Raw genomic sequence first — 16,403 nt, forward strand, 5'->3', positions numbered from 1 at the left:
AAGAAAACGATTCCGACTCCAATGCCCAGTATAAAGTTGGAGAGAATGGTGATTCTGAAAATCATACTAGGTTTCTTGAGTAGTATAGTGATGAAGAATTGGATGAGGAATCAAATGGAGGAGGTCGAGTAGTTTCTGAGGACCCATCTGTTGACACTGATGGCCAGACATAAATTACTATTGGGAAGGAAATTGGAGATACTGGAAACAACGATGGGAATGAGCCTTTTGTTCTTATGATAGATAATGATTTTATTTCTCAGAATCATTTGCAGAAACTCCGGAAGGGTAGTGAGATAATAAATGATTTTGATGATTTGGACAGAGGAACAAAATCCAGTCGAAGAAGTTACATATCCTGGAGTGTCTGATGTGCAAGTTGTTGGATAGGCAAGTACAGGCTGGAAGGTCATGTTGCATGAAGAGGAGGAAGTGGTTTGTTTTTCACTGTTTTGGTGATTGGTCTTTGTTAATGTGGTGGTGGTTTGTGATGCAACGATAAAGGGTGGCCGATGGTGTTGTACTTGCTGTGGTGGTGGTTACGGATTATTTGATTGATTGTGACCATTAAATTGGTTAATCTATGACCAATAAACAATATGTGACCGATGAAAAACATGAATCGTGACTAATGTGACCTAAAAATATATTAATTTGTGACCTATAATATTTTTGTGTGATCGATACATAAAATTGTGACGGATTACCTTTTAATCTATGACAATTGAACAAATTGTGACCTATGAAATTTTTGAATTGTGATCCTAAAATAATTTGTGGCATTTAAAAATTATAATTTTTTACCAAAAAATAATATGTGACTAATTAAATTGTGAATCTATGACCAAATTGTATAGATATGTGACCACAATATATTTAATTAATAAAGTATATAATTAATTAATTAATTAATTAAATCATACATAAATTTTATTAAATGATTTATTAAATAAATTAAATCGTAAATTTTAGGGAGTTTGTCACGAATGGAAACTAATTGCTTAATTTTAGGAATTAATTGCAACGAAATCCTACGGAAACTAATTGCTTGATTTTAGGGATTAATTGCAACGAAATCCTCTTTGATTGTTTTATATTTCTAATTTTTGCACATTCAAAATTGTCATCTTAGTTTTGAAATCACCTATACTTGTGCTCGGATTTATGAATTTTTCCCTATTATGAATAAAAAAATGAATTAAAAAACATAATGAGCAAACATTTAACATATTTTCCCTATTTAATTTTGTTGGGTACCAATTATTCACATTATTGAATATACTGCCACAATCTTAAGTAGAGGAAAAAATTTACTCGTGTTCAAGTGTTACTATCTTGAAAACCACCCTAACAAAATCGAAAATCGAGCGTTTATACGTGTAAAAAAATGCTTAAAACGACAACAATTAGCCCATCCACCTCAAATTCTATGAATTTGATTCGTTGACTTGAACCCTTTATTTTTCCTGATCAATTGATATTTGAACCAATATTTAAGACATTATTATTTCCCGTTTAGCCCCAATTAATTTTCATTCCATTACATTTCATTTTTCTCTCTTCTATTTTGAACTACACAATTTTTCATAAAATAATATTACACGTAAATCGAAAATATTTCCTTCTTTTTCAATTAGTCATTTTTCAAAAAAACACTACTCCACCCAATTTAATTTCCACAAAATGGGAGCAAACGGGGGCTAAATGCAAGTCAAAATCATGGCATCACCTAAAATTGGTGGGACAACTTTTAGGGCAAATTCAGCAGTAAAGTGTGGTCCATTATTCAATCGTCATGCAGAAAAATTCTAAAACCCTGCCGGGCGCCATTGCCTTTGTTAGACTCATGACAGCCACAAAATTCACATGCCTCTAATGCTTAAGGACCCTACACCCTCAAGAAAAAACCTACTTTGCGGTCCCTAGCCCTAGACCATTCAAGAAAAAAACTATTGTGCTTAGACCACATGATTTCGAGAAGAATCTATCTAGTTGTACATTCTTTGTGTACAAATTGGATGACATTTAAATATGTCAAAATTGAGATCATTGATTGTTTTAAGCATTGAACATATTAATGGTAGAATTGTGTGACACATGGTAGACAGTAAATCAGATGTAAGTGTAGCAAAGTTTGAATTCTATCAATAAATATAAAATTTAATGAGGCACCATGCCAACGTGAAAAATAGGAAAATTCGGTCTACAACCTTCTATTCTTTATAGGATGTTTGTTCTTTCTTAATTTCATCACTGGAAAAGCCCTATCCACAAAAAGTTTCTGATTTCGAATAAAAACAAAAATATTCATTTAGCCTTCGTTCCAGGGATGTCAAACGGCCGCTCGGCTCGTCAAAACCCAACTTGTGGGCGGCTCGAGCTCGTCATTTGACGAGCCCGAGCCGAGCAAGGGCTCAATCCCAGGCTCGGCTCATCAAGCCCACAAGCCATTTTGACGAGCTCACTTCGTTCATGCTCTAGAACTCGGTTGAACGGAAAAAGGTTCAATCTTGTGAAACCATTAAAATAAATTAAATCAATGTTAGGGTACACTTACTTGAGAATATTTTGTCATTTTATTTGAGAATCAAATGAGATCGCTAGTACATGGTTTTTAAGACGCGATCCATTGCCTCGTAGCTTTCGAAATCCTACTATTTTTCGTATATAATTCAACAAAATAACTACTTCCAATCTACAATAGGAACTCCCTCCAAATCAGTACTCCATTATAAAAATAATGAAATCTATAGAAGTATTGAATCACTCCCACACAAAATTCTAGCATGCTGAAGGACTTTGCTATTGTGTTATGATTGAGAAAACATGCTAATTATCCCTCATCTAATAAAGGTATGTAGGTCCATTGACAAGCGTAATTTACACTTATTTAAACCATAAACGATGCACTGTTAAATTTTTAGAGAAACTCGATGTTGGATGACATGTGGAGAAAATGAGCTAAAAGTAGATAAAAAGGACTTAGACCGAGTAAATTATGAAAGATGGGGGATCAAGGTGTCAAGATTGGGAAGATGAAGGACTCACAATGTAATTTAGAAAAGAGTTGTCCAAATTGAACTTGAGCAATAGTGGGTGCCTTGTGATCGCAATGGGAATGCCCATGAGATCTCAAGGTAGGAACCTGCAAATCCTACATGACCAATCGCAACTCATCTTACCATGTGATCGCATGATTAGCCCCCGTTTGACCCCCACTTTGTAGAAATGAAAATGAACGGAATAATGTTTATTTTTTTTATTTATTTTTATTAAATGAGTGGTTGAAAAAAAATGAAAAATTTTCGATTTCTAGGTGTAATATTATTTTATGAAAGATTGTGTAGTTAAAAATAGGAGAGAGAAAAATGGAATAAAAATTAATAGGGACCAAAAATTATGTTTCCTTTTCCAATTCAACATCTTTGTGGAAGCAATTGGCACACGATTTTAACATAATTCAAGAGGTCAATTTGATTATTCTTCATATTGTAACTTGGAAAAGAGAGCTAGAGACAGATATAAAACACTTCATACTTTCAAGATTTTAGCTTGATAGTAAAGATTTCAAGCAAGAAGATTGGATTTCTTGAATACCCCAATGAAGGAATTCAAAGGAGGCTAAAATTCATCTTCAACATTTTCGTTACAATTTAAATTACTCTGTGATTAATATTCAATTAATTCTATGTTTTTGTACTACTAGCCTGATATACTAAACACTCTGTGTCTAGAATGATTATGTAAAACTTAGTCGATGTTTTGAGTCGAAACTCTTCTTTAATTTTCAACTTGTGTTGATGGATTGATCTTAAGGTTTAAATTTCTGTTTTAAAGAATGATCAATTTTTAAACATGTTTGAAGCTTGTTTTACTTCGAAAGGTTCAGAGTACGCATGGATACTTGATAGTCAACCTAAGATCCTATAGACATTGGGAATAATCGAATGTCTTTTATGCAATCTATATGAATAATCTAGTTATTGAATGCATTTTGACATTTTTGAATTTAGGATATGAATATTTCGGGTCGTATGTGAAAATAATTATAACAATAATCGGAAGAGATTGTTAGAAAATATATTTTCACACAACCAATCAGCAGTAGGCATTTTCCCTGCCTTCTACCATCCGTTTATAAATCACAACCTAGATCTAATAACTCAAATCCCAATTGTTGGGTTTTAATTTAAACTAAGTGTATATTGAATGTTATCTTAATGTTAAGTCCGTTTAACGTGATTTAATAAATATTTAAAGTAATTGAGTTTTGGGCATCTAATTAAAGTATGGACCTAAATATGTGTAGAGATCATATTTTTTTGGATTGTATTTTATGATGAGTCGAAATACATATGAAAAAAATAAATATAGAGTTATGGTCCCCAATTGATATGTGATTCTCATTCTATGTGTCATCTCATCAATACATGAATAAAAAAGAAAAACATATTGAAGAAAAAGATCTCAAATTTGCAATTAAGAACTTGTAATCAATATCAAGAAATTGTAATAAAAAAAACACCTAATTCAAGATCAAGAATCAAAATCCATTAATAGAGATTCACTCCCAATGAATTTTCACACTTTATAATTCTATTGGTGATTTGACTAAAGGATCTTGGTAATAAAAATAAAAGAATTTTCAAGTTCTTGAAATTTAAAATTTTAATAAAATCAAACACCAACCACCAAATAGAACACCAAAGATTGCAACCCTAATTCTACCACCAACACCGAATTCCCTTCCAGTACCAACCCCATTTCCACCACAATCGGCACCCACTTTAAACGAACAATAGGTACCCCCATTATTTCAGCCTAACCAAGATCTAAGAGTTAATTATTTCGAGGCATACCAAAATTTTGGTATTGCAATACTGTCACACTCCATTACTCGTCGAGAAACTATCTTAACTAACCAAGATCTAAGAGTTAATTGTTTCGAGGCATACCAAAATTTTGGTATTGTCACATTTCACTCGCTGTATTTCATTACTTACTGAACTTAATACTATCACAATCCATTACTCATCGAAAAACTATCGTGACTAACACCTGCACACGGAAGGATGGAATTGACATGTGGCAAATGATGACATGCCACGCTGGAAATCTTGAAAATTAGATTAAAAACACAACTTTAGTCCACACTTGAAATCTAAAAGCTACCCAAAATCTCCAAAAATCGTAGACCCCTATTGCAAATGTTTGCTAGCATCTAAGGGTGCGTTTGGTTTTCATTTCTATTTTTTTGTTTCCAATTTTGAATTCATTTTTTTTTTAAGGATTATTTCAAAGTTACAGAATAAGTGCTTAACTTGTCATTCTAAAAAACTATTTCTCAAAAAAAAAAAATAATAAATAAATAATAAATAGAAAAAACGATTGCTTTAAAAACTCTAGAAATAGTTTTAACATTTTGGAAGGGCATGAGAAGAGAGAGAGGGGGAGAGGGATATTTGTATTTGGGGTATGTTTTTTGTTTATTAATTATTTTAATTTGAAAATTTTTTAAGCTCATTTTCCTTATTTTGAGTTTTTTTTTTAGGGTTTACATTGAAAACGCTCAAAATGTCGAAAAGTCAAAAAATCGTTTTGAGTTTTGTGTTATAAAATTTATCTTGTTTTCAAAACAACATTTTTAAAAATAACATATCAAACACGTTACACGTTTTGAATGTTTTTGAAAATTGAAAATGGCCTTAAAATGACAAACCAAATGCGCTTTAAGATTTTTACCAACATCTCGTTCCTGAGGTCTGCCCACATTCAACTTGAATATGCTCATACTCCTTATAACCCATAAGATTCAAGCTGCCGATAAACTAGTGCATTTCTCCACAGGACTAGGGGTGTCAAATAACCCCACAAAATTTTGGTTTTCTTTCCTTTTTTTTTTTTTTTTAAAGAAAATAGTTGTTTTAATCGTTTTATGATCTACTTTAATACATATCAAATGAAGTCGAAACATTACATTCTTAATATCACTTCAAATCGATCATGACCGAGTTTTTCACTTTTTAATGGCGTGCGAAATGATCAACCATAACAAAAGTTACAATGCATCAAAGTAGGTTGTTCCAAATTAATATTTCGAAAATTTCGATAATATGCTAACTTTTAAAATTTGCCAATGATCGTATACTATCCAAATCCACAAATTGCATGCGGCATCTAGAAGCTCGTTTCGAGAACTATATCGTAGTCATATCGAATGGTCCAAATAGATATAGAAAATAGTTAAACATGCGTCAAACGTATATACTAAAAATGGCATTTAACTCATTTTTTCTTCTAAAAATATTCAATTACAAGACGTTTTCAAGGTGTCAAAATGCATATTAACTTATTTTCATTAATATTATATTGTTTTGAAAAATTACACATTAATTTTTTACCCTATAACCCAAAAAGGTTGGATCCGCCCCTAAACAGGGTTCTCGTTTTGAGATTCAAGAGCAGCAGGGCTTGTTGAAAACATGAGGTCATGATGAAAAAATTCCAATATGAAATTTAGAATAAAGATTTCGAGATTCTTCATTTGCACCATCCAAGAGGCGAGTCAGAAGTCGGTACGATTGAAGAAGAACCTCAAGCTTAGGGGCATGTCAACCAAAGAATTTAAAGATGGTGTTGATGAAGATGGAATATTCTCTTTGGAATTTTTCCAAGCTATTAATTAACATGATGAAAGCTGCCGGGTGGGATCTTAACGCAACTTAACTCAACCAAAAACCACCATACCACAACCCTTCCCTTTAATCGGTAATGTGCATGTACAGTACAAGGATGATGCGGAACGACCATTTTCACTTGTATAGCGACACTTTTCTCCTTTAAAATATTTTGAAAATTTTGATTTGATAGATGTAAATGAAATTGATATTGAACTTTTCGACCCCTACGCTGTTTTTCATCCCATGCTCAGGTTGAAAGCATCTTATAAGTGGCTAAGGCAGACATTTTGAGTTGGTGAGACACAATCAAATTTACAAAAAATAGAAAATTACATTTATCTCAAACATCACCAAGTTTGTCATCTTTTTAGCTCCAACATCATTTTCATCACTTTTATCTCGAATAATTTTTTCATTAACATTAAGATCATCAAAAGAAAAGGCATATTTACTATTTTTCCATCACAATTAATGAAAAAAATCAATTCAAGTGAAAAATTAAAAAAAAAAATCATAGCAAATTTTGAATGTTACATTATCAACTATATTCCAATTCAAATAAAAACAAATCATAGCAATAATCTATTACCATAAAATCGCCAAAACAAGATAAAATTTGGAGCATTTAAGGGAATTCCCAATTTTATTTCATAAAAAAATACAAAAGAAATCATCGAAAAATTAATAATTTTTTAAGGCTTCAAATCTGATTTATGAGGAAACACTTAAAAAAATAAAATATCATTTATAAAGTTGGTGGGTCAAGTGCCCACTGTGGGTCCACCAGTAATCTTATCAAAACCAAGCAAAACTTCCTCCAAATCCATTTGCACGAGAGTTGCTAGCATCTTCTCTTACCATAGAGTAAATCTCGTGTTTTGAGATTGGGCGATAGCTCCTGCGTTCAAGCACCAGACGAGCAATAAGTTTCGGAAGAAAATATGTAGGTGCCGCTCGAGAGACCAGGTAACGAAAATGCAGCAACATTTCTTCCAGATCCATAATTTTAATCTTTTCAAGGTCACTTCAACTAAAACTTTAATACCGACTAGAATTTGGGTCAAACTACAGTACTAGTTCCTACTCACTCGGAGAGTACTCTGCTCTAGTCCAACAATCTGCCTTAAAAAGTACATAACTTTTTATCCACAATTCCAATTTGAGATTTGCCTTTTTACGTTGAACTTCAAACTAATCGTCTTTTTAATGTGGAAGATCTCTTTACAAAACTTTATGCTCTAACTTGTTTACGTACTCTCCACATAAGTTCCTCATTTCGCTTCCACATCTTGTACGTAATCCGTCGCTTCAACTCCTCATTATTACATCTAACCATCTCATTTAAAAATTTCTATCACAATCTACGAAAAAATTTAATTTTAATCCCTACCAAACATACATTTAAATTCGTAACTGCGTAGGGCCAAAAAATCAAATGCTTGAGCAAATACGATAAAAATGAAAAAAAAAATTGTTTATTTTTTCCAATGGGGTATGCCGACATATTTTTGTCTGAGCTTCTCTTAGAAGCCTTTAATTTTCTCTATAAAGTTATGCCCAAATCAATAATTGTAGTATACAATTTTGGCCATAAAATTATGGTGGATATTAACCGACATTGCACTTGTAAAGTGACCATTCACAAACAACCCTACTCCCTGTCCTGGGTTGGTGATAGGGTCAGGGACAGGGGCGTCATGTGCCTCCCTCCAATAGGAAGGGTGTCATGTGGCGCCCCTGTCTTCAACCCGGGACAGGGGGCTTTATTCTTTCACAAGTTCATATCTATTTTTTAGGTAGATGTGTAAATTCCCCATATGAAAGAGAGCCACAATATTCGAGTGGAGGATAAGCGTACTCACCTTAGTTGGAAATATAAGGTCAAAATCGATAGTACGGTGTGACATTTACGAATTGCCAGTGGTCCATTCCTCACCAGTGACTCCAATTGTCCATGTGCCTCCTTGTCCTCTTTCAAAATTAATAGGAGAACGAAATTCACATGCCTCAGCACAATTTTATTAGAAGAAGCAATATATAGTTTAACAATATGGACGATAAAATAAATGCATTTTTATTATGAGTAAACAATTTTATTAATTTTGAAAGACGGAATTAGATGGAGCGTGTAGTGTAACCTCTCATCTACCACAACTACCACCGTCCAACAACCAACACTATGGCCCTATTTATTTTCCATTTCTGTAAAAATGAGAATAAAATTTATAGTCGTTACGAGCTCCACACAAGAAATAGAAATTCAAATTTTGTGATTTGATGTGATAGATAACGGTCATATTTTTCATTTTAACGAGAAAGAATGAGAAACAAATGAGGGCTATTTATTTTTTATTTTTATTTCAAAATCTTGCACGAAATAAGATTTTTCCGTTCATTACTTATTTGCATAGTTTGTCCTATTTACATATGAGGGTGTTAAAATTAGAATTTTTTTGGTAAATTGTGATAGAAGTTTTTGAAATATGTGGTTGAAAAATTGTAGGACCCATGAAAAATATGGTTAATATTAATTGTTTTGATTTTAATTTAGATTAAAATCAGATTTTAATCCAAACCAAACAAGGAGATAATTTCACCAACTTCTTTTATTTTAGCTGTCCAAGTCTCAAAATTCTGGCTCCGACACTATCATCGTCTCATGTACTTGTTCAGATGCAAACTTGAAAAACTCCCCATTTCACCCATGAGATCAAACATGCACATTTTAGCCGATGGTTGACGAACAATCAACCCATTTTCTAGGATATGTTGGATTGAACACGAAAATAATAGTTTATGCACGTGTGCTATGTGCGTGTGTTTGCCACCTAAGTGTTCGTGCAATTGGTGGTCCAACCATACTAGTGCCTTTAATAAGCACCATACTTCTCAAAGTACATTAGGTATAGTTTCTATTAAGCTCTCGTTAGGCCCCATTTCAAACTCATCAATTTAATTAAAAATTTTCTCTCTCCTATTTTCAACCATATAATTTTTAATAAAATAATATTTTACACAAATCGAAAAGTTTTCATTATTTTATAACATCCATTTAAAAAAAACACTATTCCCCCATTATAAATCCAAATAATGGGGGCCAAATGGGGCTAAAGTGAATGGTTGTACCATCTTTTTAGTTAGACCTATCTTAGGGACCTAATAGATTTTCGTAAAAGAAGCTTGAGAACACAAGTACAATTTATTGAATTTTATCTTAAAATGTCAATTTTGTTGATAAATGTAAACTAAAATTTTATATATTGTTTATTATTTCGATAATTTATCAATTAGAATTTCATCCACAACATATCCTAAAAGACTGTGACTCATTTAAGAACACTAATATTTTTAAAATCGCATGTTATTCTGAGCTTCAAACAAATTTAATTGTTCGCTTCAGCTTGTTCGGATTTATATGATATTTTGATTCTTGATATTTTATTTTAAAATGTCAACATTATTAAAAATGTAATCGAAGTCATTATAAATTATTTATTTGTTCAGTTGAATGGGTAAAATTACCCTTTGCACAATCTTGGTCAACTCTTGGCCCATTGTGTTAAATCATCATTATTGAACCTAACATTCAAATATTGGATTTATAAACAAATTGCACAAGCTCTTAACTAGTTAAACAATTAATTTAGTCAATTCTTAATATTATGAAATCTATTTTCATGATTAGCAAATTACACACGATCTTAAACTTGTTAATCCTTTGTTTGAGCCCCATTCTCTTTATAACAATGAATTTTTGAATAGTGTATTGATGAAAAATGTGTGGTTAAAAAATAAGGAAATATTTTGGATTTGCGTCTAATATTATTTTATTCAAGAAAGTGTGGTTGAAATAATATCAAAATACTGTTTAAAATATATATATATATATATATACAAAAAATGAGCTGAAACAGGGGCTAAATAATTAATTTAATCCATTATTAAGATTATACAATCTCAACAATCTATCATTTTAAATTTAGTGGGTGTATTCTGTTACCTTTTAAAAATTCTACTTATTTCTTCTTCCTTGACGTTACATATTCCACTAGCTAGTTGTTTACTAGATAAGACTTCTAGATATGGGTCCAAAATAGAAGCAAAACTTTATGTTAAATTCATTCTGATCTAGGTTAGTCATTAGAATTAAACTTAATTATAAATAGTCATTTAGCTTAACTATTTGTTACAATTTGGTCCATGTCCTTAGTTTGATTAACATAAAAGCAGTGTATAAACGGTAAATGATTGGAATAGAACGGCAAGTTTTATGTTTACAAAACGTACATGAACGAATAGACCAAATTGTAATTGAAATTTCGGGATTTAATCCTCCACAAACACAAAGTTTGGTTCATAATTTACGTCACATGAATCTCAACATGTTTATTGGTTTGATTCGAGGTGCTGTAACTCGAGCTCAAATATATATTAAGACATCCTAGGAAAGTTCGACACTCGAACGAAAGGGGAGAAAGAAATAATATTTTTTTTTGAATAAAATGAAAGAAGAAGTGTCTATGGCGCATAAATTGAAAACAATTAAATTCTTCACCTAATCTACAAACCCACATTAGCAATAAGTTGGATTTGTGAAATAGAAGAAAAATTAGAAAGAATTCTCCGGCCGCAAACGTTGTCGGCCACAAAACATGTGTCCACACGGGGAAACCGTGAAGAAACTCACAAGCCACAATTCTCGATACACATATTTAGTGGACACGTGCTCGTTATAATTGCCGCATAGAAATGTTAAGGATTTATTTATCTTCTAAGTATTTATAAACATCGACTATTATAAAATAGAATTAAACTACTGCAACAGAAAATGGGTGACAGAAATATTGACACCTTCTCACGTGTATGTGGATCCCGCGCGAATAAAAAATTTCCAAAAAAAGTGGGCCCCACCCGGACTGTGAGTGATCTGTCAGAGTGTATGTCATCCATTTTCTGTTAGTGTAGCAGAATTCTATAAAATATGTGAATAATAAATGGATCAAAGTAAGTAAAAGTCATAGATTCTATTAGATGTATAAATAAAAATAAAAGTCGAGCAACTTATAAATAAATTATAAACTTTAGCATACATGCACTTATTATATTGATGACAATTTGTTATATTGAGATAATTGTTGTCATGATCCCAAATCTTTTAATTTGTTACAATTTCTACACTAAAATTTTATTTGTTGTAGAATCGATCCCAAATCTTTCATTTTCAAGCAACGGAAGCACTTCTAGATAGTATTCCATCTAAATGTCAGTTAATTGACAAAAAACCATATTTTAATTCATAGTGAAAGGGGCAAATTAAAAAGTAACATTAAACTTTTTCCACATAGAATAATCATATTATTGAGAGAGAGAGAGAGAGAGAGAGAGAGAGAGAGAGAGAGAGAGATTTTCTCCCTCAACCCTGCAACAATTGAAAGTTTAGGATTAGGATAAAATTTGAACTTGAATGCAAACAATTTAATGATTTTGAGAATTGTATTGATTTGTCTAATTCTAATTATCTATGGAAAAAAGAAATTAAGATAAGTGAATTAAAGATTGCCCTAAGTAAATTAAAGATTAATATTCTTTAAATACTAATTTTCTCTCTTGATATAAATAAATCATCTACTATCTGACCGTATCTCCACGAAGGATGAAAACAAATTAGGATAAGTGAATTAAAAATTTACGTGCAATATTATTTTATTTAAAAATGTGTGATTGAAATGATGTCAGATTATTATTTAAGAATGTATTTTTTTTTTAAAAATACAGCTCCAACACGACCTTAATCTTGTATCTCTTTAATGATTCTGGATGACACCTTTCTTTTCAAAATCATTCAAAGCCTCTAAGAAGTTTTTGTAATTTTGCTCCCAATAATTTGTTGTGGAATTCACCTCTATGCCTTTTTATTTCGTAATATGGAATATTTGACCTAATTTTTCTCTTTACATAGCCCTTGATCTTTCTAGAAAGTCATGCCAGTGACATGCCCAAAAGGGATTAAAATTTCGGAATCCTATCAGCTTAGAAGCCGACTTTGACTGCAGTAACATGCATTGTTACGGTCAATTGGTCCATAAAGTGCAAAATTGCACCAAAAATTGCTATGTTGCAACCGTAGTCTCAAACTTTATTGAATTGCCTATTTTACGTCTCAACTTTAATTCTTGTGAAATTGTGTGTGATTTTACTATTAGCTGTGAGTTGTCATCGCATGATGAACCATATTCATATATTTAATAAGTTTTAAGTTTTGACGGGAGGAATAATTTTAATATTTGGTGAAGACTTTACAAGGGCATTGAAGGGTAAGAAACTAGAAGGGATGAAAGATAAAAATTGGGAAGAATTGACAGGCATTGAGTATCCTCAGATTGTCTTTCTTTTGAGGTCAAAATAGTATTTTGAGAAGGTGATTGAGTTCTTTTGGCAACTTTTGAGAGTAGTCGTGGTAGAGGAGACTCCACGATAAAAGATTTATGAACAGAGAGATGATCGTTCACACGATATACACGTAAAGACAACCCATGTAAGTATATAACAAATGAAATTTAAAAGGAAGAAGAAATAAATTTATTTTGATAAGTAAGACTTAAACGTAATTCTCAATGTGTATGACACAAGTAACGAATGTCGTACTTTTAATAAAGTGAGATAGCGTGTCTCATTTAAGCAATAGTCCATCTCATTGCGATGGTACACACCAAGCAAATGTAATCTACTCTACGCGCTATTTTCTAACTCGCTAATACGATATAGCAAATTTCTAACCAATTGTTGGGTTTTGGAGGTCTCCCGCTCAACAAGTGGCACGAATTATGCTAGGGTATAACTGTCAAATTATAGAAATAAATATCATCTTTCAAATTGATAGCACAGGTAATGTGTACCAATCAATTTTATATACTCTGCATAGTGTTTGCTCATTTTTAACTCGTGTTTCTTGCACCTTTGTACTTTATTAACTAGGACCCTACCAATTTTCATAATTTCACCTGGACCATGCTCTTCAACTTCTCCTCATTTTCCTTTTCCCATTCTTTACTCCAAGGCAATCTAAACGTGCTTAAATCCCCATTAAACAAAATATACCACCATAAATTCACCGTTTGATCAAATTCATAGTACAAGAAATTTGATAAAACATGTCGAACTTCCAAGATTTTTCCGACAGGAAAAGGGCACGTAAGGCGCCGGAGAAATCGAACTTCGTTCATACTTGCAATCTATTGAGTCAATTTATCAAGGAGAAAGGTAGTTTAAGAGATTTGAATTTTGAAATTGGTGATAGAGTGGAAAGCCTTGAATCCATAGGTAAAGTTTCTTCTTTTTTCTTCGTGTTTTTTAAAGAGATCGAGATGTAATCAAGAAAATAATTGTATGATTTGGTTGTTTTCAGTGAAAGCAGATAAATATCAAGTTGCAGCGTCTACAAGAACGAAATCCTTGACCAATATGGAAAACCCAGTTCAAGAATCGACAAAACAATATCCGTCAATGGATCCTATTCCCCGACGAGGCATGCCGGGGTCATCGAGTAATTTACAAGATTCCTCAAATAAAGCTGCTAAAAGGTTTTTTTGCTTCACATTTTTTAGTTTTTTTATTCTTATATAGTGCTATATTTTGACTCACTCTGGTAATTAATCAATTGAATAAAAAGTGGCAAAAACGAACTTTTATAGTCGACTCCAAATTTATTAAGAAAAAATGAACGAACTTTTCGAGCTCTTTTTGGAAGGGGCTATGTAATGAATGAAATTCTTCATGAATTGCGCAGACAGGCAGCAACAATGGAGTCCAAGAATGCCCAGCTGACTATCTTTTACGCTGGTAGAGTTTTGGTATTTGATGATTATCCACCGGAGAAAGTTACAGAACTAGCGGAATTTGCAAGCAAGGAAAGCTCTAAGGAACCGGAAGGCATATCATCGAACCACCACGTTAAAGAAAAAGTAAACATGGGGACTTTAACTGCGCGAGAACAGCTTCCTCCAAGGCCTGATGCCTCAGTTTCTCGTAAAGATAAACGCGTTTTGCCCAATTCCGGCGAAGAAGAGCAAGATCTGCTCCCGCCCCGACACGAAGCTAGTGGTTCTCATAAGGCTAAAGGCATTTTGCTGAATTCAGAGATAGAGAAAATGAACACTGGTGGTGCTGTGGGCTCTTCCTATAAGCAAAAAGAAGTGCTTTCACCACAACTTGAAGCCAGTGGCTCTGGTAATAGCTTTTGATAAAAATAATTTACTTTTTTTTCCTTACAAAGATTCAATCATGGTTTACTTATGGAGTTTTGGTGTTTCAGATTTGCCAATTGCAAGAAGATCATCACTTCATAGGTTTCTTGAGAAGAGAAAAGACAGGTAAGCAACCTCACATAATGCATTTCTAATGGAAAAAATTCTTAAAAGATAATTTTACTTCAAGGCTATGTTTATAATATGTAACAATATGTTCCCCGAGCTTAAGCACCTTTCATGAGAACGACGCACTCTCGTCACGGTGGCACGGTATGCCTTCGTTGATCTGCTCTGACAATACAGATGAATGTCTCTTTCTCCCCCTTCAGTCGAACCACTTTATGGTTCAATGCTTGTCTGTACTCCTTTCAGCAGGCAGCTATTGAGATAAGTTTCTTTTTGACGTGCTGCTAGCTTCCTTTATTTATATCCATGCCACGTTTGGGTCGGTACTTTGGTCTGGACATCCCCCACATGATTGGAGATGGAAGGATTGCCTCTCCCTTCTAGGGAGGCTTATTTATCGTAAATTGACGGACGAGATAGCTTTGTCACCAACACCTTCTCCCATTTGTTTATTGGATCCCGCAAGAACCATGTGAGGCTTGGCGGTCGCATCTGGTGGACATGGTCGGGAACATGTCGTTACATAATATTTGAGCTATTAACTTGACATTCTCTGCTTCCCTTTTTGTTGGTTCAGGACTGTAAAGGAGCAAAACCAAATTCAAGAGCTGCAGCCTGCATATTCTTCCAAGCCCGACGAGCAGCTTGAGCTCAAATTATAGATACATTGTGCTACTAGGATTAATCTGGCTTATACTTATTGAATTCTGAATGATTTTTGTTCACAATTTTTTAACACTCATTGTTAGGTTATTTTCGATAGAACTTGGTAGTTTTATTTTGTTAGATTATGGTGTCCAAGTTTGTAACTTAACCGAAATTGTTGGTTCCATATGAACTATATTTCTGTAATGGTTGTACGATTCTTCAATCATTGTTCTTAAGTTCCAAGGAAATCCCATCGAGATTGAATTAGCACTGCTCAAATCTATGTACGCCTCTTTGTATCTGATTTTAGCCAAAGCGAGCATCTATGGAGGTGAGGATGTGGTGTTTGAGGTAGAGTCCACCAATTAGCCCTCCTATGGCCCCCATTAAATTAATAGGGTGTATTTAATTGAGACTTTTAACGACTAATTGGAATTTAAAAAGTTTGGGAATATTCAATTGAGATTTTTTGATAATCTCTAAAGGTTTTGATGTGTTCAATTGAGATTTTTATAAAGTTTTAAGAAATTTCTAAAAATCACGATGTATTCAATTGTTACTTTTATATATTTTTAAAAAATCTCTTAAAATTGCGGTGTATTCAATTTATTTTTTTAAAAGTCCCTATAATTCTTAGGGTATTCAAATTTTAATGACTCCTGGAGGCTTTTACAAAAGTCTCTGAAGTACTAACTTATAAGCA

At 32.8% G+C, this 16,403-nt stretch overlaps 1 protein-coding gene across 1 annotated transcript; it reads left to right on the forward strand.

Moving 5' to 3' along the window:
* Positions 1-13,640: 13,640 nt before the first annotated feature.
* On the forward strand, positions 13,641-15,967 carry LOC111374075 (protein TIFY 11B-like). Its single transcript, XM_022996698.1, has 5 exons — positions 13,641-14,000; positions 14,086-14,260; positions 14,467-14,906; positions 14,992-15,049; positions 15,630-15,967. The coding sequence occupies exons 1-5, from the start codon at positions 13,832-13,834 to the stop codon at positions 15,712-15,714; spliced, it is 927 nt and encodes a 308-aa protein (XP_022852466.1). The 5' UTR covers positions 13,641-13,831; the 3' UTR covers positions 15,715-15,967.
* Positions 15,968-16,403: the final 436 nt, after the last annotated feature.

This window comes from Olea europaea, unplaced genomic scaffold, assembly GCF_002742605.1.
Source record: "Olea europaea var. sylvestris unplaced genomic scaffold, O_europaea_v1 scaffold1200, whole genome shotgun sequence".
NCBI lineage: Eukaryota > Viridiplantae > Streptophyta > Magnoliopsida > Lamiales > Oleaceae > Olea > Olea europaea.

What these genes read in the sequence shown, in the direction of transcription:
- LOC111374075 (XM_022996698.1), top strand. Translation starts at nt 13,832, where the DNA reads ATGTCGAACTTCCAAGATTTTTCCGACAGGAAAAGGGCACGTAAGGCG. An exon ending in GGAAAGCCTTGAATCCATAG is followed by an intron (nt 14,001 to 14,085) that starts GTAAAGTTTCTT and finishes GGTTGTTTTCAG; the next exon opens with TGAAAGCAGATAAATATCAA. An exon ending in CTTGAGAAGAGAAAAGACAG is followed by an intron (nt 15,050 to 15,629) that starts GTAAGCAACCTC and finishes TTGTTGGTTCAG; the next exon opens with GACTGTAAAGGAGCAAAACC.